Here is a 25,340-nt window from a genome sequence, read left to right on the forward strand (position 1 = left end):
TCTTTCTTTTCTCCATGCTCATTGCGGTACATACAGTGACACAAAACAGCAGAAAGACTCCTTTTCTCGATTCAAACTGGTTGAATGAGTGATTTTAATATTGCAGGCACCTGCAACTCACCATAGGTGAGTTCAATTCAAAAGGAAAGGAGAATCACCTGCTTGAAATCTAATTATTTATAACAATTTCTAAAAAGTGCCAATAATATTGTCCAGACCATTTTAGGATTTCTGTGTGGAATAAGCTAAGATTTTGTAGTTTTTTTCAGATTTTTTTGTTTTATTCCACTGCAAACCAAAGAAATACCAAAATATTTTATTTATTTATTCAATTTCCTGGAAGAAATGGTGCATTATTTGAAAAAGTGCAGGGGTGCAAATATTTTTGGCCATGGCTTAATGGGGCATATTGTCGTCCTAAGGGGGTTTTGGGCATGTTTTAGGCCTTTAGGAGATTGTGAGCATGTTCTCGGCCTCCAGAGCATTGTGGGGCATGTTCTCGGGGGTGTATGGGGCATAGTATAGTCATGTTTTACTAACTATAGAATATGTAAGCGAGTTTGTAGCCACCTTAAAATGGGCTGAGTCATTGTGACGTGAAGCTGCTTTGCGACATTTGATATGTTTTATATGCTGTGAGGTGGCAGATGTATTTCATTCCTTATAATCCCAGGCAGGTCTGAAAACTCTCTATATATCTCCACAACTGCATCACTTCCACAGACATCATTATGACGCATCCTCAGGGATGAGTGATAAAACATCACATCATAACGCCCACGTAAACCTAATATATTTCCTAACAAGGATTGTCCCATATCCATGAGAACTTTGAAGCTGCACAAAGACTGCAATTGGTCACGGTTGGTAAGGAAACCGACCCATGAGCTATTGGCATGACTTGCATCACAATAATATCCATTTTCTGGAAGCCCCGGAGACATCTTCAGTGTTCGTGTTAGGGGCTAGTTAACAGGTTGCTTCGTTACAATTTCCCTGATAATTTCTGGATTGAAAATTCAAATTTAGGCTCAGTTGTAACACACTAATTGTATTCGGTTGTTAATTTTTTTCTTTTAAAAGTGTAAGCTGGAATTTTTAACATCAGGTGAAATCTTATGATGCGGCACGGCCATCTGAAAGTCTTCTCTGAAGCTCGGCATGTTCAACGCCCTGCCGACGAAACACCAGGGGGACAGTTTACAGATGGGCCTGGAACTCGAGACAAGATGGATCTACGATGGAGTGCATTAGCTCGAGGCTGTCCTGTTATCCCAAAGTGTTGTAAGAGGTCGGTCTATAACTTCCTCCAATAAGTGCCCCGTCTGTGACCTATTTTCATGCAACAGGTACGAAGGGTATTGAAATATTTCTGAGGTCTTATTTTGTTTCATGACTTTGACTCTAAACCCAAATCTAAAGTTATTGCAGTTGGTGTAAAGTCATGGAATGATGTCTCAGAAAGAGTGATCGATAATTATGGCTCAATGCTCATCTTTGACCTGACCATTCCATCAAGGTGAACACGAAAACAAGGCAATGAGACCAGCTGACGCACTCGGGAATGAAAACAAAACGAAGGATGACATTCCTCATTTAAGTGTCAATACCCAATGACTTTGATCACTCCTTCAGAAAGAGCAAAAGCAGTCAAGTCCCTTTCACTCCCAGACGGCACGAAGGAAACTTGGAGACCGAATCAAATGGGGATCATAACAAGGAATCGTTGGAGTGACTGGAGTGGTAAAACACAAACTCTCCGAGTGTTTGATAGGGATGACAGGAATATCACAACAAACGAGCTACAAGCAGAAGCCATTGGGGGTTCAGTGAGATTCACTCTGAGTAACGGTGTGATGGATTTACGGTGCAACAACTGAAGATGTTCCAACGTTGAAAAATGAAAACGTCACAAATTGGTCCTTCAGAAATGTACCTAAAGCAAATGAACACATTACACCAGGATTACCTCATTTGGTCTTCTGACTACTACCACTGTTACCACCACCACTACTACTACTACGACAACGACTGTACTTCAACAGCTACAATTATTCCCACCTTCTAGGGAAAGTTTTCCAACAAGGTGTTTCACAAATCGGTTGACCAGGCTTGACGTTTGACTGAAAGTGAAAGTGGAGAGAAGAGTTTATATTATGTTCAGGGTGCTGGTTATAACTCACTCACCCATTGCCAAAAACACCAGAGTGAAAGTTTATAGCTGGGTCGAACCTCAAACCCAGGATCAACACGCTTAGAGGCAGGTGCGCATACCTTGCGCTCAAATGCCAACCCTTGATCTTCTGATACCTACTTGAGGAATGCTACTTATCAGAGAGAAACCCGGAAGGAAGAGCAAATCACGTGTGCAGCATCAGTGAACACCATCCACAAACCCATCCGACAAAACATCCACAGTCGACCCAGACTGGGAATCATACGTGTAGTCGACCCAGACTGGGAATCATACATGAAGCTGACCCAGACTGGGAAGCATACATGCAGTCGACCCAAACTGGGAATCATCCGTGTAGTCGACCCAGACTGGGAAGCATACATGTAATCGACCCAGACTGGGAATCATACCTGTAGCTGACCCAGACTGGGAAACATCCATGTAGCTGACCCAGACTGGGAATCATCCATGTAGCTGACCCAGACTGGGAATCATCCATGGAGCTGACCCAGACTGTGGATCATCCATGCAGCTGACCCAGACTGGGAATCATCCATGAAGCTGACCCAGACTGTGGATCATCCATGTAGCTGACCCAGACTGGGAAGCATACATGTAATCGACCCAGACTGGTAATCAAACCTGTAGCTGACCCAGACTGGGAAACATCCATGTAATCGACCCAGACTGTGAATCATCCATGTAGCTGACCTAGACTGTGAATCATCCATGTAATCGACCCAGACTGAGAAACATCCATAATCGACCCAGACTGGGAATCATCCATGTAGCTGACCCAGACTGGGAATCATCAATGTAATCGACCCAGACTGGGAATCATCCATGTAGCTGACCCAGACTGGGAATCATACATGTAGCTGACGCAGACTGGGAATCATCAATGTAATCGACTCAGACTGGGAATCATCCATGTAGCTGACCCAGACTGGGAATCATCCATGTAGCTGACCCAGACTGGGAATCATCAATGTAATCGACCCAGACTGGGAATCATCCATGTCGCTGACCCAGACTGGGAATCATCATTGTAATCGACCCAGACTGGGAATCATCCATGTAGCTGACCCAGGCTGGGAATCATACATGTAGCTGACGCAGACTGGGAATCATCAATGTAATCGACTCAGACTGGGAATCATCCATGTAGCTGACCCAGACTGGGAATCATACATGTAGCTGACGCAGACTGGGAATCATCAATGTAATCGACTCAGACTGGGAATCATCCATGTAGCTGACCCAGACTGGGAATCATACATGTAGCTGACCCAGACTGGGAATCATACATGTAGCTGACCCAGACTGGGAATCATCCATGTAGCTGACCCAGACTGGGAATCATACATGTAGCTGACCCAGACTGGGAATCATCCATGTAACTGACCCAGACTGGGAATCATACATGTAGCTGACCCAGACTGGGAATCATCCATGTAATCGACCCAGACTGGGAAGCATACATGTAGCTGACCCAGACTGTGAATCATCCATGTAATCGACCCAGACTGGTAATCATACCTGTAGCTGACCCAGACTGGGAAACATCCATGTAGCTGACCCAGACTGGGAATCATCCATGTAGCTGACCCAGACTGGGAATCATCCATGTAGCTGACCCAGACTGTGAATCATCCATGTAGCTGACCGAGACTGTGAATCATCCATGTAATCGACCCAGACTGGTAATCATACATGTCGCTGACCCAGACTGTGAATCATCCATGTAATCGACCCAGACTGTGAATCATCCATGGAGTCGACCCAGACTGGGAATCATACATGTAGCTGACCCAGACTGTGAATCATCCATGTAATCGACCCAGACTGGGAATCATCAATGTCATCGACCCAGACTGGGAATCATCCATGTAGCTGACCCAGACTGGGAATCATCCATGTAGCTGACCCAGACTGGGAATCATCCATGTAATCGACCCAGACTGGGAATCATCCATGTAGCTGACCAAGACTGGGAATCATCAATGTAATCGACCCAGACTGGGAATCATCCATGTAGCTGACCCAGACTGGGAATCATCCATGTAGCTGACCCAGACTGGGAATCATCCATGTAGCTGACCCAGACTGTGGATCATCCATGCAGCTGACCCAGACTGGGAATCATCCACGTAGCTGACCCAGACTGGGAATCATCCATGTAGCTGACCCAGACTGGGAATCATCCATGTAGCTGACTCAAACTGGGAATCATCAATGTAGCTGACTCAAACTGAGAATCATCAATGTAGTCGACCCAGACTGGGAATCATCAATGTAGTCGACCCAGACTGGGAATCATCAATGTAGTCGACCCAGACTGGGAATCATCCATGTAGTCGACCCAGACTGGGAATCATCCATGTAGTCGACCCAGACTGGGAATCATCCATGTAGTCGACCCAGACTGGGAATCATCCATGTAGTCGACCCAGACTGGGAATCATCAATGTAGTCGACCCAGACTGGGAATCATCAATGTAGTCGACCCAGACTGGGAATCATCCATGTAGTCGACCCACATCAATGTAGTCGACCCAGACTGGGAATCATCCATGTAGTCGACCCAGACTGGGAATCATCCATGTAGTCGACCCAGACTGGGAGTCATCCATGTAGTCAACCCAGACTGGGAATCATCCATGTAGTCGACCCAGACTGGGAATCATCCATGTAGTCGACCCAGACTGGGAATCATCCATGTAGCTGACCAAGACTGGGAATCATCCATGTAGTCGACCCAGACTGGGAATCATCCATGTAGCTGACCCAGACTGGGAATCATCAATGTAGTCGACCCAGACTGGGAATCATCCATGTAGTCGACCCAGACTGGGAATCATCCATGTAGCTGACCCAGACTGGGAATCATCAATGTAGTCGACCCAGACTGGGAATCATCCATGTAGTCGACCCAGACTGGGAATCATCCATGTAGTCGACCCAGACTGGGAATCATCCATGTAGCTGACCCAGACTGGGAATCATCAATGTAGTCGACCCAGACTGGGAATCATCAATGTAGTCGACCCAGACTGGGAATCATCCATGGTCGACTGGTCGATATTTTCGTCGACATCAAACAGAGTGACCACTATATTCGTCATGGGTGTGTGTCTGTGTGTCTGTCTGTCTGCCCGCAGCATAACTGCCCGATGATATCATCCGATCTTTATGAAACTTGGGTGGGAGGTTGATATCATGATCTAGTTGTGTCCTTCCCATAGTGGGTGTATTGCGCCCATTGTGGGCGGAGCGACGCCCGAAAAAGATGCCTTTTTAGGGGTAATCGAGTTCAAGCTACATCTTCTCCGAGGGAGTTGGTGGAATCTGACAGGCGGTTAGATATTTCGTTAGGCCAATGTCATGTTTCTAGCCCCACGGACCTCGATTTTTCATTTTCGCCCCAAGGTCAAGGTCACAAAATTGAGAAAAGTCGATTTTTGATGGTTTTATTACATTGTTCGCTTCCTGATAGGGTGAAATGTCGTACATGATCTTATATTATCACATACATCATGAAATACAAGTTTTCCAACAAATTTCAGAATCTTCGACCTTTGACCTTTGAAGGTCACAAAGGTCAAATTTTCAAAGTTGTCGGAATCGAACCGAATTTTCGGTATTGTCTGGCTAACTAACCTCATAACTGATTATACATTATTTTCTATCTAATTTCAAGGTCAGTAACCTTCGTTTTGACTTTTCAAGGTCACAAAGGTCAAATTTTCAAAGTTGTCGGAATCAAAACCGAATTTTCCGTATTGTGTAGCTAACTAACCTCATAACTGATTATACATTATCTTCTATCTCATTTCAAGGTCAGTAACCTTCGTTTTGACATTTCAAGGTCATGGAGGTCAAATTTTCAAAGTTGTCGGAATCAAACCGAATTTTCGGTATTGTGTAGCTAACTAACCTCATAACTGATTAGACATTATTTTCTATCTCATTTCAAGTTCAGTAACCTTCGTTTTGACATTTCCGGGTCTGGCCTGTTTCGGTTATAGTCCGTCCTTTGTCATTGAATACCGCTCGCTCGTGAATCATCGTCGTCCCCCTGACTTGTTGTTTTTATTTTTCTCTTTGTCATTGTGGCGTTTAATACACAACATTATCACATTTGTACATAATACTACTAGCTTGGAGTTTTGTTGGATTTGCACAGAATGTATATTTTAGTTCTTCACTGGTAACAGCATTATGGATATTGATTGTTCAAAATGGGAAGGGCTGATGTTATTCATATTTTACTTTCTACCATTTTGGGTTATCTATGGGTTTTACATTTACATTTTCTTTGTTTGTTTACATCATTGAAATTTGCACAATTTTTTTTGCATTTCCCTGACGGCAAGGTTGGCACCAACAAGGCCACTTGGCACCAGGTAAGTTTTTATTGTGGTCAAAATGATACCCGCTAAGGTTAAGGTATTGGTTCGGGTCCACTTGGTGGTAAGATATTAGTTCGGGTCCATTTGCCATCCGTTCAGGTTTTCATTGATAATCGTGCCAGGTACCCGTGATATTACCTCTTTGCTGCATCTTGCATGGAGCGGCGCTTCTCTGGTTCTACTTTGTCCCTAAACCAATTGATTTGTGGTAGAGCTGCTGCTCACTTTCCTTGGAAGCTCCATGGTTGTCTTGTGACCGACTGCAGCCTTGTGCACAGATCGAGGGAAGGGAAAGAGTGGGGATAGAGAAACGGATCCACAAGCCGGTGCTCCCCACTGTTCGCTATGTTTAGCGAGTGACTCACGCTTTACCTGCTCCGCCCTGCTGGACACCATTCCTTCCCTGGCCGCCGGGCTTTGCTGCCTGTGGGAACGAGCGGTGCGTCCGCTCTGCTGCATCACCGTGTCCGGACCGTGCCACGGACGATGCTTGGCGGGAGGGCCCGTCGATCTCCAGCAGGACCGTGGCCGCCGCCCAGCGCCCACGGCTCCGCTTCCCGGAAGGATCCCCGAGCGGGTGGGCTCCACGCGTGTCCGGCACCGCCACCTCCGAGGTGCACCTCTGGGGTCCATAAAAACGCCTGCAAGGCCACGCAAGGTAGAAACCTTCCTCCAGCTTTTCACCGATCGTGCATTCCGGTCTGTGGAATCGTGCAGTACTCGACCTGTCCTTGATGCCCTTACCCTGCTGGCATCCTGCATTCCCATTCCGTGCTTTCAGAACTCCCTCCACAAGCCAGGTGCTAGTTTATATAGGTGATGGCCTGCTCCTAGGCACAGTGCATCTGCAGGATGTAACCTATGGGTGCTCTTTCTCGTACCATGTCATTAGCTGTTCAGTACTTTGTGCCGTGCTGGTTGTTTTGGGGGTACGGATTGGTGTGCGTGTTGATTGATTGTCTGCCACAGCTCGTGTTTTCATCATGGACCCACTTTAAAAGTACTGAGTTTAATGGGCTGAAATCTCAATAAAGGATTCATGTTCAAGTAATGTATTCATTCTGAAGACACATGTTCCCTGCTCGTGTGCACAGTGTTATTGTGTTGGTTGTACCATGCTGCGTTTTGTCTGGTGCACAGGTACCCAAGGAGGAGTGGGTGGGCGGCCACGAGGATGATATTCCATGCAGACGGATGCGAAGTGGCAGCTACATCAAGGCAATGGGTGATGAGGAGAGTGGAGGTGATTCTGATGGGCAGCTGGAGGTCTCTCCTCTGGGGGTCTCTCCTCAAGGGGCATCCCGCCGTGAGAGTTACCTTAAGGCCACCGGACAGCGCACGATGAGCGAGCAACACAGTGACAGGCAAGACGTGACACGTGCAATTTATGAAAGCTATTGCTCATGATTCGAACCTGGTTATGAAGTCTTTTCTTGAGGGATGGATGCTGCAGACCTAATCTTACCTATAATGCTATTCCCTTCTCACATCCATTTGATAGGAATATGGAGGCAGCGAATGCTTGGGCAGGGTTATTTGGGGGGGGAATGAGTGTACTGTGCTGATACATTTTGGGCAGAGCTGATTAAAGTAGTTTTCGTTTCTGAAATGGATATCGCCCCTCCAGGTATCGCTCACGGAATGAGAGTTACCTTCGGGCCGTGAGCACAGTAAGCCAGGCAAGCTGCGTGAGCCAGGTGTGCCCCTTCTCCAACCCACCACCTCTCCACCTGTGAATGCATCCAACTTTTGTGAGATAATGGGATCTCGAAGTCCCATTAACAATATTTCCAACACCACAACACCCACAATGGATCATGGGTGGGTTTCCCCTCATTCCTATTCTGTGAAGCACCTTGCTTACAGGGCTGCGTCTATTGTCTTTCCCCCTCTCATCTTCCCCAGTTTGAGACTGTGTGCGAGTCAGTGTTCAGCGAGGTAGAGGCTCAGGCCATGGAGGCCTTGGACCTTCCCGGGTGTTTTCGCTCGCGTAGCCACAGCTACCTACGTGCCATCCAGGCCGGGTATGCCCAGGACGACACGGTCTCCATCCGCTCCGCGTCACCTCCTGGCGCCCTGCTCCCCGGACCGGCGCGACACGGACCGCCCGGCTCTCAGCGAGCGGGGGCAATACAGAGCGGAGGGAAACGAAGATGTATGGAGCGAACTCATCGAGGTGGGGGTGATGCTCATCGAGGTGGGAGTGATGGTCGCATTTGTTAGATTGGCACCTAACTGCATTGCTCTACAGTCTACACCATCACATCCTATTATATTGTCATTTTGGCTGCTCAACTAGACGTAGGTGGACAGAGTGCCAAGTATAGCTCCGAGAAGTTGTGATCTCGCCAGGTGGTAGCTCGTATGATGAATGGTGCTAAACTCCTGACCACGTCAGTCGGAAAACAATGGAGCTTGAGGCGTAGATTTGTTTTCTGGACGTGTGCGTGCATCGCAATGGAAAAAAGGAGAGGATCTCTTTTTCTTTATCAGTGCATTTTATTTTGCACAATTTATTATTGTACTAATAAATCGATAGTGGGAGGGGAGTGTCATTGAAGCTGAAGGGAAAGGTGTATGCTGCATGTGTGAGAAGTGTTATGATTTATGGGAGTGAGACATGGGTAATGAACGTAGAGCAGCAACGAAGGCTGGAAAGGGTGGAAATGCGAATGGTTCGGTGGATGTGCGGAGTATCGTTGAGAGAGAGGAAGACAAATGATGAATTGCGAAAGATGATGGGAATATTGCCTGTGATTGATGCTGTGAAGAGGAACAGGTTGAGATGGTTTGGTCATGTGTCGAGGAAGGATGAAAGTGACTGGTTGAGAAGAGTGATGGAAATGAATGTAGAAGGAAGTAGAAGACGGGGAAGACCGAGAAAGACTTGGCTAAAGATGGTGGAAGAAGAAATGCGGGCAAGGGGGTTAACAAGGAGAGATGCAGAAAATAGGGCAAAATGGAGAAGATTGTCATGGGGACCGCAAGGCTAACCCCCGCTCTAGCAGGGAAAATGGCCTTAAAATGCATGTTGTGTGTGTGTGTTGTAGTAATAAATCGATAACATGATAGAACTTAATGTCTTGCAAGTTGATATTCAGCCTTTCCTTGAAGTTGTGACCTTTCACCTCGGTCAAGTAAGTTTATCAGAGGCATTTTCAATGATATTGGGACCATTGAGGACAAAAAGAGTTGATTGTTAAGCTTGTCGTTTATTGTGACCATAAACTGTACACCTCATGTGACTGGTGGTTCATGGTGGTGAATAGCAAGAGACACTTGTCCTCTACCCATTAATACTGTATTTCTCTCTAGACCAGCTCTCCGTTCGTGTCGGGTTTCTTGAATCTATTCCTTTCATACGAGAGTTTGACAGTTGACGCTTACGTATTCGGTTTGTGAAGTGTAGCGACATTTTCAAGGCCCAAGCACATTTCCTTTAGTTCAGTAAAATGTCGGTTTGTTCAAAATATTGCTTTTTTGCTCTTGACCTTTTGTGGCTCTTACAATGAGTGCTTTGTGCTTCTCTTTCTTTCTTTTTTGCCTCACACCACTTTGATGATGCCCTTGCTCCCCTTGTCAACTCTCTCCATTCTCGTTCTCCCACCCCATTCCTTCTCCATTCCCCCCACCCCTTCCTCTTCTTCACCTCACAAGCCAAGCGACATGGTGTAATTAGAAGCTAATTGGGCATGCCTGGCAGGAAATATTCACGTAATGGCTTTTTGTGTCACAAATGGACCCGTAATTGTGGGCAGCCTTGCCTCGTCTCGGAATGTCCCACAGGGAGCATTCGAACCACTTTGTTTCTCGTGGTCTTTACGATGACTCTGGAAGCACCTCTTTTGTACGAGATGAACTATGTGACATGGATTTTTCCTTTTATGAAGATTTGTCATGCAATTGTTTATCTCTTTTTCTCTCTTCTAGTCACCACCATCACAACGTACAAGAAAGGACCACCACCAATTCCTCCTCGAGCCAAAAAACCACTCATTGCCGTCACCACTCAAAGTAGCACCGAATCTGCACAGGATGCGTATGTCACAGCACCCGGTGGTGGTCAAGTCGCTCATTCGGGTCCACCAAGGCGCGAGAGCGCAGCACTCGGCCGCCCGGCTGCCCGACCTCGCGTTGCTGCAGCCACCTCTGGTCGGGCTGAGAAAGGCCGAATCTTAGCTTCCGTGTCGGCAGCAAGAGCTAGAACAGTGGGTACGGGTTCAGGGGGGGCTCCCCAACCTGTGGTTCAGCCATCGACACCGCCGGTCGTGCCTCCACCCCGAATAGACTGGAGCCAATCTTCGGACAGTTTGGACAGTGCTAAGGCCCTGAGTGTAGCCATGGAGGCAGCTGCAGCGCAGACTCATGGACCAGCAGAACGTCGAAGGAGTTCTGCATCTGACAAGGCTCCACCTCCAACCAAAGCTCCAGCCCCAACACCTGTTTCTGCTCCAGCGACGGTTCCTGCAACACCGGTTCCAACTCCCACGACTCCGGCACCCGAGGTCCAAGCACCTGCACATCGCCTTTCCATTGGCATCCAGGTATGGAGATAAACTGTATTTCCTTGGGCCTTGTGGAATTGTAGCAATTCAGTTCAAAACTTATTATGGCATTTTAAAGGATGACTGAATTGGTATCCGGGTTCATCAAAGGTTAATGATCGTGGAACAAAGTATGTGGAAGCTTTAATGGGAAGGTGGACGTGGTAAGGTAAAGTTGATCTCTACTACAATGAAGCCTGGGGATAAATCCTCAGCCTGTGCAGGAAGTAAGTGAGCATTGCTTTAAGAAGAGGTCTCAGGGAAACCACCACGTGGTTATTCCTGACAGGTGGATGGGCCGGGAGCACCTCCAGAGCCAGACAAGGACAAAGAGAAGAAGGTGTTGAGTCGCTTCCAGTCAATTGGTATCCAAGTGGAGGAAAGACGGTGAGAAACTGGCAAGCCCATTACCACTGTACATGCACTGTATGCACACTGTACATGTACTGTATACACACTGGGCATGTACTGGACACCAACAACACAATGGCGTCATCAATATTGTACAAAATAAATCAAACGATTGTTTTTAAATCTGAGAAAGGCTGGCGGGTAGTCGAGTGCGGAAGAGAGGATGTGATGGATGATTGTTACGTCACACACTGTGCGAGGTTAAAACGGCGGAAAACCGCTTCCAGATGGGATATCCAAAGAGATTCAAACACGTGCAAAGGCCTACCGTCGATTCGCCATCGTCAGCCGATTTTGCAGCATATTCATCCACGCGGGACAGTAACGATGTGCAAATGATGTCATAAATTTGACACGTCTATCTGTCGGCTTTGCGTGAAAACACATTAAATCGTGAATTGGTTAGCCGATTATAGTCGCGTTTCCAATCGACGGTCTGTTCGGTGTGTTTATGATTCACGGGCCGCAATCGGGCCTGCTAGGCCTGAACCGTATTTGATATTGGGACGTATGAGCGCATTCTCTGCAACGGCATGATCCGCTTGTTCCCTAGCAACAATTGTACCATTTGGTCGTGACGGTAAGATGGATCTCAATCGATATCAGTTTGTCTCGGAGCATCGGTCGCTGTACAAAATGTACAAATATAGGTACAAAAATAAGGAGTACAAAATGTGAGCTCCAAACACGTTGAAGAGAGGCTTGGTGGGCAAAGTGACCCTTCGGCCTAACAGAGGATCGCCGTTAGTGTGCACAGGGAATCAGGAATTGCCTTGAGTGTTTTTGGTCCGATGTGTTTGTGGTAAGTGCCATTCCGTGGAAAGGTTTACACGGGGGATCACGATATGCTGCGAGGGTGACAAATTGATGGCGAATAGTCATCCCACAAAATATCCCTTTTTGAATGCAATAAAAACCATGAGAATGTTAAAATAGTGAGACGTTCCGGGATGACCGTGAAGCAAGTGAAGGATGCAGCACAGGAGATATTTATGAGAAAAAACGGCCCTCGCGGCGAGCTGTTGTAGGTGATAAATGCAGCTTTGATGGACGTTAAGGTAAAATTGTTGGACTTTGGAAAGGCAGATTTGAAAACATTTATCTTTAAAAATCCTTGATATCTTGTCCAATTATGAGCAGATTTGTCTTGCTGTGTTTGCTCCACATGTGCTGTGTTGGCCTTGTTGTGGTACCGGTATTCATGATTGGTGTTGCCATTGGAGCACTTGTTTCCTGTTCCTGTGACCCCAGATTAAACACCTCAAATGTACAGTCACGTGAAAAAGTAAGTACACCCCATGTAAAGTTTTGACTTTTTCAATATATTTCAACATACAGCTATTTGATCTTCATTTCAACAATATTGATAGATAAAGGTGATATAATATAACAAATATCATGAAACATTTACATTTTGTAGTCCATTGTATAATTTAAATAAACATAAATTCAAATTTCGCATGTGGAAAAAGTAAGTACACCCTTGGCTCTAATAGGTGGTATTGCCCCCTTTGGCAGAAACAACCTCAAGTAGGCGTTTCTTATAACTGTCTACCAGTCTCTGACATCGACTGGGAGAAATTTTTGCCCACTCCTCCATGCAGAATTCTTTCAGCTGTGCAATGTTTGAGGGGTTTCTTGCATGCACAGCTCGTTTCAAACCCCAACTCGTTGGATTTAGGTCCGGGCTTTGACTTGGCCATTCCAGAACCCTCCATTTCTTTCTTTTCAGCCATTCCTTGGTGGATTTACTGTTATGTTTAGGGTCATTGTCATGTTGCAAGGTCCACCTTCGGTTGAGCTTCAACTTTCCGACAGATGGCCTCATATTATCCTCAAGCACCCTCTGGTACAATGAAGAATTCATCGTGGTTTCTATGATGGTGAGCTGCCCAGGCCCTGATGCAGCAAAGCTGCCCCGGCCCTGATGCAGCAAAGCTGCCCCAAACCATAATATTTCCACCACCATGCTTTACAGTTGGTATCAGGTTCTTGTGGTCAAATGCTGTCCTTGGTTTTCACCAAACATGTCTTCTGGTACTGCGGCCAAATAGCTCTACCTTTGACTCATCTGTCCAGAGCACATTGTTCCAGAAGTGCTGGTCTTTGCCTAGGTGTTCATTGGCAAACTTTAGTCTTGCCCTGATGTTCTTTCTGGACAGCAAAGGTTTCCTCCTGGCACACCTCCCATGTAGATCAAATTTGTGCAGCCTCTTTCTAATGGTAGACTCGTGCACTTTGACATCAACAGTGGCAAGAGCAACCTGTAGGTCGCGTGATGACATTCTGGGGTTCTTAGAGACTTCTTTCAGCATCTTGCGGTCTGCTCTCGGGCTGAACTTGCTGGGGCGGCCTGGCCTGAACAAGTTGGCAGTTGTTTGGAAACTTCTCCACTTGTAGATGATCTTCCGGACAGTCGAATGATTGATTTCAACTTGTTTGGAGATCTTTTTAAATCCCTTCACAGACTCGTAGGCATCTATAACCTTCTTTCTGAAGGCCTCAGAGAGCTCTTTTGATCTAGGCATGGTGATGCCACACACTTCAACAACAAAGAGCAAACCAAACTAAATGTCTGAGGTTTAAATAAGACAGGTTCCTCCAAGATCTTCTCTAACGATGTTCTCATCATTTGCACCTGAGCTGGTGCACCTGATTCTAATTTTAGGTATTTGAAGTAGTGATAAATGTAGGGGTGTACTTACTTTTTCCACATGCGAAATTTGCATTTATGTTTATTTAAATTGTACAATGGACTACAAAATGTAAATGTTTCATGATATTTGTTATATGATATCACCTTTATCTCTCAATATTGTTGAAATGAAGATCAAATAGCTGTATGTTGAAATATGTTGAAAAAGTCAAAACTTTACATGGGGTGTACTTACTTTTTCACGTGACTGTATCTTGCTTGCACCTCGTCTTTACTCTTTGCAGTCTTTACTCTGCTTTGGCGTCGATGAAACTTGTTAGTATGTTGGCGTTAACTCTTGATCACGCAAGCTGTACTGTTGTGGCCTCTTGATCACGCAAGCTGTACTGTTGTGGCCTCTTCCTGTGAGGTTACGTCACTGTAGCATCAACACATGAGGTTTTATTAGTGTTGTATAGTTGGGAGGATTCAAACTTGAGTCAAAGCACCACCAATAACAATTTCCGAGGATAAGGCTCAGGCCTGGCATTACCCTCAGGGAGTTGGTGGGTGTGGGTATGGAGGGGTGTTTAGAAACTATTAATAATGAACTGTGGTCCTTCCTTGACAGGCTCGGACGGTTTGGCCGTTCCAACAGTGTCTCAGCAAGTGTGCAAGCAGACCTGGACCATAATGGAGTTTATGGCGGTCTGGGCCTGGGGACAGTGGTCAGCAGCAGATTCACGGAAGGGGCGGTGGTTCGGGGATACGGGCGTCCGCTGCGGCGGCGGTCTTCAGAGACCGACGCAATGTCTCGGCACAGTCGTCGGGCTGAGATTCGGAGGCAAGACAACGTCCAAAGTGATGATTCTCCCCCAGATTATGAACCCTGGCGACTACGGTACCCGGGAGCTTGGATGGGCCATCATCCAGCACTGTATGCTCCGATGCGACCACCTGTAATCAGCACTCACAGAGGGATGCCGGTGAGCCTCGGTGTTAATTCCAAGCATTTTGAGTGATGGTCCATCTTGACTTTGTGCTCGTGTAACGATATGACTGAAGTCCCTTATGGATGTGAAAATTTTGGTTGAGCATGTGATTTGCCATGTTTGAATACCAAATGTCAAATCCCACTCCTGACACCAAATGTCACGTTCCTGGCGATTAAAATCTTTCCAAGGAACGGATAGCCGAACAAACTGTTACTCCGAAGCGTTCATTTCAATATGTGGCGGAGTTAATACACCCGGGGCGGGGGGGGGGGGGAGGGGGAAGGGGAGGAGGAGGAGGAGTAGGATGCTGAAGAGTGCTTACCTGAACGGATCCCACCAGCAGTCCTCAAACCTGCGGAAAATAACTCGCATGAAACGGATTTCGTTTACGTTTGGCGTGCGTGTCTGCATTTTTAAAATTCATTTTCTCCGCAACCGTTGGTCCGATTGACACGAAACCAGAGCGGCAGCTCCGCCTGTATAATTTTTTATTCATAATTATGGTGTCATTGGTCACATGGTAAGGACGCCATCTTGGAAAAACGTGACACCTCTATCTCCGAAACCGCTCAATGGAAAAAATTGAAACATAGCTCATTGTCAAATACTCCCCATGGGGAATAGGATATGTTAATTATGATGTCATCTGTGCCTTCATTATGTCATCATAATTTCAGAAGTACAACACTTTGTGATCAGTATGAAAAAAAAATCTCTGCAAATGTTAGTCCGATGGACACAACATTTTGACCATAGGAGCGCCTCCTCCTGTAGAAATTTTAAATGATAATTATGACTTCATTGGTCACGTGGTACAGGCGCCATCTTGGAAAAATCGAAAAACGTTGCACCTCTATTCTCTGAAACTGCTCCATGGAAAAAGATTGAAACATGGTGCGTTCTCAAGCACTCCCCATGGGGAATAAGATATGTTAATGATGTCATTGGTACCTTAATTATGTCATCGTAATTCGACAGGTACAATGCTTGATCCGATTAGTATGAATTATTTTCTTTGCAATTGTTTGTCCGAGTGATACGAAATTTTCACCATAGAAGCGCCTCCGCCTGTAGAATTTTAATAATTATGACGTCATATATCATGTGCTATGGGCGCCATCTTGGATTTTTTTTTTACCTCTATCTCTGAAACCACTCCATGGAAAAAATTGAAACGTGGATCATTGTAAAGAACTCCATATGGGGAATAAGTGTTGTTAACGATTATGTCATTGGTGCTTTAATTATGACATTCGATATAGGGACAACGCTTAGTCTGATCAGTTTGAAATTTCTTGAGCGTGATCTACACGACAATTATATTGGAGAATATAAATTTATGATGTCATCGCTCACGTGGTCTGGCAGCCATATTGGATTAAAGAAAAAAACCTTCAAAAACAGAAGAGTTGGCTTGCACCAAGGTGACTGTGCGGGGTAAGTATTCTATGAATACCATCTAGTTGAGTAGTTGATCATAGTCAAAAGAGTTTGACTGCTTGTCTGACCCTTTGGTTGAAGGTCCGACCCTCGGATGTGTTAAATGGTGTGCCTTCGACGATTGTTGAGCTTAATCTCCCTCAATTACTCATTCATGATTCCCTTCTCGTTTTCTGGAATGCAGTACGGTGCACCGGGCCTTGTAATAGGTAAATGAGCTTTTGTAATTATGATCGTTCTTGTTTTCTCGGGTACCTACTTATGATTTCGCTTCGTTTCCAAATAGACAAAATTACAGGTAAACGCCGAGCAGGTTATTTAACGAACCGTGGTCAATAAACTGGGCTATCCCACATGTCTGAGAAAAATAGGGTCAAGGTTCCGATTCCCATTCCCAATCCCATCCGAGTCCCCTTCAGCGAAGACGAGTATTTAAAACATCTCAGACATTTTTTATGAACACTGCTATTATGACCAAACGCGTGGTGACCTTGAAAGATTCGTTTATTGCGCTTAACTCTATTTGACCCTGGATGTGGAATAGTCCGGACTTATTTCTTCCGATGTGGAATAGTCCGGACCCCGGAATAGTAGAATTGTCCGGAATAGTGGAATAGTCCGGATGTCCGAAATAGTGGAATAGTCCGGATGTCCGAAATAGTGGAATAGTCCGGATGTCCGGAATAGTGGAATAGTCCGGAATAGTGGAATAGTCCGGAATAGTCTGGATGTCCGGAATAGTGGAATAGTCCGGATGTCCGGAATAGTGGAATAATCCGGAATAGTGGACTAGTCTGGAATAGTGGAATAGTGGAAAAGTCTGGAATAGTGGAATAGTCCGGAATAGAGGAATAGTCTGGAATAGTGGAATAGTCCGGATGTCCGGAATAGTGGAATAGTCCAGATGTCCGGAATAGTGGAATAGTCCGGAATAGTGGAATAGTCTGGAATAGTGGAATAGTCTGGAATAGTGGAATAGTCTGGAATAGTGGAATAGTCTGGAATAGTGGAATAGTGGAATAGTCCGGAATAGAGGAATAGTCCGGAATAGTGGAATCGTCTGGATGTCCGGAATAGTGGAATAGTCCGGATGTCCGGAATAGTGGAATAGTCCGGATGTCTGGAATAGTGGAATAGTCCGGATGTCCGGAATAGTGGAATAGTCCGGATGTCCAGAATAGTGGAATAGTCCGGATGTCCAGAATAGTGGAATAGTCCGGATGTCCGGAATAGTGGATTAGTCCGGATGTCCGGAATAGTGGAATAGTCCGGATTAGTGTAATAGTCCGGATTAGTGTAATAGTCCGGATTAGTGTAATAGTCCGGAATAGTGGAATAGTCCGGATGTCCGGAATAGTGGAATAGTCCGGAATAGTGGAATAGTCTGGAATGGTGGAATAGTCCGGATGTCCGGAATAGTGGAATAGTCCGGATGTCCGGAATAGTCCGGATGTCCAGAATAGTGGAATAATCCGGATGTCCGGAATAGTGGAATAGTTTGGATGTCCGGAATAGTGGAATAGTCCGGAATAGTGGAATAGTGGAATAGTCTGGATGTCCGGAATAGTGGAATAGTCTGGATGTCCGGAATAGTGGAATAGTCCGGATTAGTGTAATAGTCCGGATTAGTGTAATAGTCCGGATTCGTGTCATAGTCCGGATTAGTGTAATTGTCTGGAATAGTGGAATAGTCCGGAATAGTGGAATAGTCTGGATGTCCGGAATAGTGGAATAGTCCGGAATAGTGGAATAGTCTGGATGTCTGGAATAGTGGAATAGTCCGGATGTCCGGATGTCCGGAATAGTGGAATAGTCCGGAATAGTGGAATAGTCCAGATTAGTGTAATAGTCTGGATTCATGTAATAGTCCGGATTAGTGTATTAGTCCGGAATAGTGGAATAGTCCGGAATAGTGGAATAGTCCGGATGTCCGGAATAGTCTGGATGTCCGGAATAGTGGAATAGTCTGGATGTCCAGAATAGTGGAATAGTCCGGAATAGTGGAATAGTCCAGATTAGTGTAATAGTCTGGATTCGTGTAATAGTCCGGATTAGTGTAATAGTCCGAAATAGTGGAATAGTCCGGAATAGTGGAATAGTCCGGATGTCCGGAATAGTGGAATAGTCCGGATGTCCGGAATAGTGGAATAGTCCAGATGGCCAGGATAGTGCGGAAGTCAGGGATAGTGGAATAGTCCAGACTCACCTTTGACCCCTCTAACATGTGGTTGATTACAGGCTTGACAAGATTAGTTCTTTATTCTCCATGAGAAAAGCCATCGGCGACAAAGCAACGAACACTATGGAAATTTTCACTCCACTGAGAGGTATTGCTCGTGTCAACGATTCGTAATCCTCCACGAGCCCTGGCCGCGCATTCCATAAAGGCCTTAAGTTGCCATAAAGGTACAAGTCCAACTCGGCTGAGAATAATTTAACGAGCACGGCACGGCGGTCGATGAGTGTTTATCACGGTTCGAGCACAAGTCGTGTCAAATGCTGTCGAGGCCGAATTGCAACTGTCAGGCGTCGACGCGAACAGCATTCTCATTAGCACATTGCAATCTTACCCATCACGACATGTCACCATTTGCCTTCGAGCACGGTCGGTTTACCTTCACTGCCTTGTCATGTATCCGCAGCACCCGTAACACCTTCGAGGGGTAAGAGTGCTCCCACTGACGCGCCAATTTAATTCTGCGAAGCACTAAATGTGTCAGCACCTCATCACATTAAGCTGGACAAACCCCTCGGAAGCGCAACGGCTTTGGAATCCACTTCAAGGCCGTTTGACCCGGCACGTTTTGAGAACTCCACGGAATTGTGTTTTTCCACAGAACTGTGGAAACTAGTCTCACCTGCTGAAAACACCCGTGTCACGTGTCGTAGCGTTAACGCCAGAGCATTCGTCAATTTGTCATCCTCATGTGTGTTGGACCAGGGTGACGAAGCCTTATTGTGAATGATCATCACCAGGATGCATTAATTGTTAACATGTGCCGGATTTGAATTGAGTGAAGAGGTCGCACAAGATCTGCCTGCAACCCTCTTATGGTTAAACTGCCAAAATCAAGACTCTCTGCTCACCTTCACTCCTTCATTCCTCTTTTCTCCCGCCTCTGGAACAAACTCCCTCACTCCCTTCAATCCCACTCCTCCCTCCAGGTCTTTAAAACAGCTGTTCACCACCATCCAAAACCTTGATCTTTTCTACCCCCGTTAATTCACTCCAGATCCACTTTTTTGAAATACCGACTTCGTTCCTGGAAGTCCTAGCAGGGTCCATGTGTTTTTTAACCTCTTCCACCCCAACCCCTTCCCACGCCTCCTCCCCCCAAGCGCTCTCCCTCCCACAGATCTCCCGATGTCCCTGCTCTCCATCTTGTTCTCCCGCCCCCTTTATCTTATGTTTTATGTGTCAGTTTGTCTTTTTGTGATCAATGTTAGCTCTTACACGAGCCTCGATCTTGTATACAAAAAAAAGAAGAAGAAAAAAGGTATACGATTGTGCATTTCGACTGTCCTATATAATATGCATTGAGCTCAGATGTGATAGATACATGCAACAGTGTCTTTCGAAAAGAGTAGGCCATTGCGTGCCGGTACCCTGGATAAATCCCCTGTTTTGGAGTTGTATAATTAGCAGTACCAGCAGTAGGTGAGTGGTGCTGGATTGTGATTATGGCACAGGAATGATGATCCAAATGACCTCCTGTTCCTAAGTTTATTTGTGTTGAAATAAAACATAAATATGGAATTCTCTCATTCTTAATGACTTTATTTGGAATATATATCCATAGATTTACAAGGAACTTAAACACAGGAGGAATCCCATCAGGTCTTCCTTCCCTCAACACCATATTAATTAAATGCGAGATGAGAGGGCAGAGGGTAGACTCCTCAGCAAAGATGGAAGCAGGATTTCCCAGGGAATCAGAAAGATCATTGATGGTCAGGCACTGCCTTGGGAGAGGAGATGAGAGCTCCAGGCTGAATACAGGAATGGAGGAAGTGCACTTGGTTGCCAGAAGCAGAGTTTGGAGAGTAAGGCAGGTTGTCTGACTGTATCAAATGCTCAAGATGAGAGCTCCAGGCTGAATAAAGGAATGGAGGAAGTGGACTTGGTTGCCAGAAGCAGAGTTTGGAGAGTAAGGCAGGTTGTCTGACTGTATCAAATGCTCAAGATGAGAGCTCCAGGCTGAATAAAGGAATGGAGGAAGTGGACTTGGTTGCCAGAAGCAGAGTTTGGAGAGTAAGGCAGGTTGTCTGACTGTATCAAATGCTCAAGATGAGAGCTCCAGGCTGAATACAGGAATGGAGGAAGTGGACTTGGTTGCCAGAAGCAGAGTTTGGAGAGTAAGGCAGGTTGTCTGACTGTATCAAATGCTCAAGATGTGTCCAGAGAGACGGCCATGATCTCATGTCTGGGAGAGCAGAAGCAGCATGTCCATGGTAGACCATGGTCTGAATCCTTGCCCATCCGAACTGAAGATCTGAGGTCAGGACGTTGGAGAAAAGGAAGGATTTGATGCCAACTGTAATGAGAGAGTCCATGATCCTGCTTATAATAAGTAGGCCGTCATATGGACATCACAATCATTACACATGTATCCAATCACTCAGCCGCACCTTAACCACCTGCTATTCCTGCCAATATCCACATGACCTTCAAACCCCAATGCTTCCAGGTTCCTATCTAATTCCAATTTAAACATATCTGCAGTTTCTACTGCCACTACCATTCCATGCATTAACTACTCTCTGAGTGAAAGATTCCATTGCCACCACCCCTGCCTTACTCGTCTTGATTCTCCTCTTCTTTACTCTCAAGCCCTGACTGCTGGTCCTGGTACTGTCCACTCAGCTGGAAAACTCTTCTTCACTTATTTTGTCTCCACCCTTCATTAACTTAAACATCCCTTAAACCCCCCCCCCCCCTCCCTTCTCCTCCTCCACTTCCCCTCTCTGTCTCTCTTACCACCCTAGATCCTTGTCCTATGTTCCATGGTCTCACCATCAATGATCGGAGTCCCGTCTGCCAGCATGGGTTGGTGGACGTTAAAGATCCCATGGAGTCCTTCGCAAAGAGTAGGCGAGTATTGCCGGCACCATGGCCAAATTCCAAATTCTTGCCCTAACTAGGCGAATGTCAGGCCTGGCCAGGCCGGTTTGTGAAAAACTTGGGCCAAGCTTGGCCGACCCCACAAGGTGGGATAATAGTGGCTGTTAAAGAACAACAACAAAAAGCGTTGGTATAGAATATCTAGACTATGAAAGATGAAGAACTATCAATAAATACCTTCTTTTTTTTTTGGCACTTTCAGACATCGATGAATGTTCGTCTGCCAGACATTTTACCACCTGTTCAAATATTATCCTGTACGTTAATGATGTGTTTTTCTTACTTTCATAATAACCATTTACAACCAAGTAATCTCACGGCAACACCTCCAACCCACCATGTGTTGTCAATGTCATCTTCTGCTTGGCTCAGATTCACGGGGACCTGCGTGGTTTGGGTGACCCCAGGGGAGTTGCGGAGGCTTGGGTAATGGCTCCTCCTGAGATGCCTATGGTGCGTCCGGCTTCTGGACGCCGGGACGGCACGTGGTTCCTCAAGCTGCTGCAGGCCGAGAGAGAGCGCATGGAGGGCTGGTGTCGGCAGATGGAACAAGAGGGAGAAAATGTTGACCTCGTGGAGGAAAGTATGTCACCAGTTTGCCATGGGAAGGGTACTCAAGTTTTATACGTTTACCTGAGTTATTGTTGCATTGTGTTTTCCACCTAGCTCTTGGTAAGATCCGCAGTGCGGTGGGTAGTGCCCGACTACTGATGTCTCAGAAGTTCCTCCAGTTCCAGAACCTGTGCCTCGAAAATCTGGTACTGATCTGTAGCCCGCACACTGCACCACTGAGCCTGCATACAGCACCACTGAGACTGCATACAGCACCACTGAGACTGCATACAGCACCACTGAGACTGCATACAGCACCACTGAGCCTGCATACAGCACCACTGAGCCTGCATACAGCACCACTGAGACTGCATACAGCACCACTGAGCATGCATACAGCACCACTGAGCCTGCATACAGCACCACTGAGCCTGCATACAGCACCACTGAGCCTGCATACAGCACCACTGAGCCTGCATACAGCACCACTGAGACTGCATACAGCATCACTGAGACTGCATACAACACCACTGAGACTGCATACAGCACCACTGAGCCTGCATACAGCACCACTGAGACTGCATACAGCACCACTGAGACTGCATACAGCACCACTGAGCATGCATACAGCACCACTGAGCATGCATACAGCACCACTGAGCATGCATACAGCACCACTGAGCATGCATACAGCACCACTGAGCCTGCACACAGCACCACTGAGCCTGCATACAGCACCACTGAGCCTGCATACAGCACCACTGAGACTGCATACAGCACTACTGAGACTGCATACAGCACCACTGAGCCTGGATACAGCACCCACTATCCACCAGCTGAAATTCTATTTTCTAAACTTTGGCACCTGCGCGATGTGCAAGATGTTACACCAGCACAGTCAATATTGCGAGAACCACGTCAAATATAACACTTGGCTCTTTTCCCAGAACCCAACAGCTGAGCCTCATCCAACGGGACAAGACCTGGCCGGGTTCTGGGACCTCTTGCAGCTTGCCATTGAGGACGTGAGCCTGAAATTTGCTGAACTGCAGCAGTTGCAGCAGATTGGCTGGAGGGAATCGGACCTCAGCTTCCCCACGGTGCGGTAGGGTAGAGAACGGTAGACTCGCCAGTCATGATGTGCGTGTCCCGATTGTGCAGAATTCCAGATCAGGAAGTTGTAAATTTCTTACATCATTGATTTTAGGAGCTTGCTGAGCTAAATGGCCTGTGTGATTGTTGTGCTGCCCACAAACGGATGTAATGTGCTTTCATAGTGATTCTTACTTGCTCTTTATGTACAAAAGGAATCGGTTAGGCAATCGCTATCCTTGTTAGGCGCTGCAGTTCATTGCATGCATTCCCTCTAGTGCTACCTGCAGTAACTTTCCCTTATAGTGCAGCAGATAATGAACGGATTTGCAACTGCTCAATTGCTGATGAGGTCGGTCTCGAGGGATCTCAAACTCTAATCATTCCCACTCCGCCCTCCAGCCTGAGGAACCACCGTTGCCACCGCCCTTGCCCCGCAAGCCATCGAGAGGTCGAGGCCCGGGTCTGCAACGCCAGCGCTCGGCCGAGGCTGCGGATCGACAACGGGTGGAGGCACGGAAGCGCCTCCTCGCCGCCAAGAGGGCCGCGTCGATGCGACAGAACTCGGCCACGGAGAGCGCCGACAGCATCGAGATATACATTCCCGAGGCACAGACCCGGCTATGAGGGCAAGGGCAGTCAAGGGCCACGGAGAGCGTCTCCCAGAACTTTAATTCAAACGCTACCAAATCATTCCAATCGCTCGCTCCATCAGGCCACCATTAACGAGTTTGCCTTTTACCGCCGGAATAGTGACATCCCTCCATCAGCAATGTGACATTGCGTGCAACACGACACGTTCACTGCATTAACCACGACCATGAATTTCCAAAACACTCACCCAAACGCAGGTAAAAGATAACTGGATCCGCTAATGTTGTTGCTGATGCAGTAATGACCCACCAGCAGCAGCACGGTTACGCCATTTCGGTCGGAACACCAGGACCGATGCCCAGACTGACAGCAACATCACACCTGCTCTATGAAACGCCACCCTCACGATAAGCACCGCCACGCTCATTGCGGGCAACATTGACCCGACCACGGGAAACGTTGCTTGAGTCGAGTCGTTAGGGAGTCGCTTGTACCGTTAATGCCACCGACCACCGTCAGGAGCACACCTGCCGTAAATAACTACTTTACACTCTAAAGTCCAATGATGGGTCCCACGAAAGGTGCTGATTAAATACTTATTATAATTGTGTATTCTTATTATAAATAATATTACATACCCATCGCCTCGCACTGCAACGGAAAGCTCTGCACATCCCCTCGTTTACACTGAGCGAGTTTTTATGGGAATACGGAAGGTTTATTCCTTTTCAGCCGTGCTGCTCGATCCCTGTGTGGTTCCTATCCCTGTCTTGCTCTTCTTATTTCATTTCTTGCTCTTTCCCTTCATGCTGCAGTCCTCGTGTTTTATCCTGGGCCTTATTTTTTTTTTAATGCCCTTCTTCCCCCCCCCCCCCCCCCCTCCACACACACATTCCTGATTTAATACATTTATTTTCTCAGTTCCCCCTTTTTTCAGCAATCCCAAGCATTCAGCATTTTCTAACAAACCCCCATTTGGGCCTGATGAGTCCCTCTTTGTTTTTGACCTGTCGCTATAATCAACAAGCCCGGTCATTTTTGTCCATTTTCTGCACGACCTTTTTTCTGATTTTCTGCATTTTCTGCATTCTGCACATTTTGTTTTTTTACATCACATCCCTTCAAGGTTTTGTTCCAGTCATCCATCTTTTCATCCACGAGTTGTCTGTCTCCTGACGCATGTCATTTCTCTTCCACGCATCCTGAATTGTTGCTGCGCACCATGCGTAGTATTATGCTCTCTGCTGTTACCTTTTACCGTACACTTCCACCTTTTTCCTTCAATCCATCATTATTTAGCTCCAAGGCACTCTACTTGATTACCATGCATTTCAACTCGCCCGTCACCCCCATCATCCCACCCACTT

The 25,340-nt window shown here is 46.5% G+C and overlaps 2 protein-coding genes across 3 annotated transcripts in view; both read left to right on the forward strand.

Annotated features, from left to right (window-relative positions):
- LOC137422310 (disks large-associated protein 2-like) overlaps nucleotides 1-7,995 on the forward strand; it is a 152,482-nt gene extending 144,487 nt beyond the window's left edge. Inside the window, exon 7 of the mRNA XM_068109062.2 lies at nucleotides 7,729-7,995. Within this exon, the coding sequence (XP_067965163.1) occupies nucleotides 7,729-7,995 (267 nt within the window). The remainder of the gene's footprint in view (nucleotides 1-7,728) is intronic.
- A 223-nt stretch (nucleotides 7,996-8,218) lies between these two features.
- Nucleotides 8,219-24,828, forward strand: LOC137421420 (disks large-associated protein 1-like). Of its 2 annotated transcripts, none has more exons than XM_068107459.2 (9): nucleotides 8,219-8,285; nucleotides 8,494-8,764; nucleotides 10,519-11,132; nucleotides 11,422-11,519; nucleotides 14,810-15,164; nucleotides 22,108-22,318; nucleotides 22,402-22,493; nucleotides 23,235-23,387; nucleotides 23,782-24,828. In XM_068107459.2, the coding sequence occupies exons 2-9, from the start codon at nucleotides 8,542-8,544 to the stop codon at nucleotides 24,004-24,006; spliced, it is 1,971 nt and encodes a 656-aa protein (XP_067963560.2). In that variant the 5' UTR covers nucleotides 8,219-8,285; nucleotides 8,494-8,541; the 3' UTR covers nucleotides 24,007-24,828. The 2 variants fall into 2 exon arrangements, with proteins under 2 accessions (XP_067963560.2, XP_067963559.2); XM_068107458.2 differs by having other exon boundaries at nucleotides 8,272-8,339.
- Nucleotides 24,829-25,340: the final 512 nt, after the last annotated feature.

The sequence above is a fragment of the Myxine glutinosa genome, chromosome 2, assembly GCF_964187855.1.
Source record: "Myxine glutinosa chromosome 2, kmMyxGlut1.1, whole genome shotgun sequence".
In the NCBI taxonomy this organism is placed as follows: Eukaryota; Metazoa; Chordata; class Myxini; order Myxiniformes; family Myxinidae; genus Myxine; species Myxine glutinosa.

What these genes read in the sequence shown, in the direction of transcription:
- LOC137421420 (XM_068107458.2), top strand. An exon ending in GCCTTTCCATTGGCATCCAG is followed by an intron (nt 11,133 to 11,421) that starts GTATGGAGATAA and finishes TATTCCTGACAG; the next exon opens with GTGGATGGGCCGGGAGCACC. An exon ending in ACCTGTGCCTCGAAAATCTG is followed by an intron (nt 22,494 to 23,234) that starts GTACTGATCTGT and finishes CTCTTTTCCCAG; the next exon opens with AACCCAACAGCTGAGCCTCA.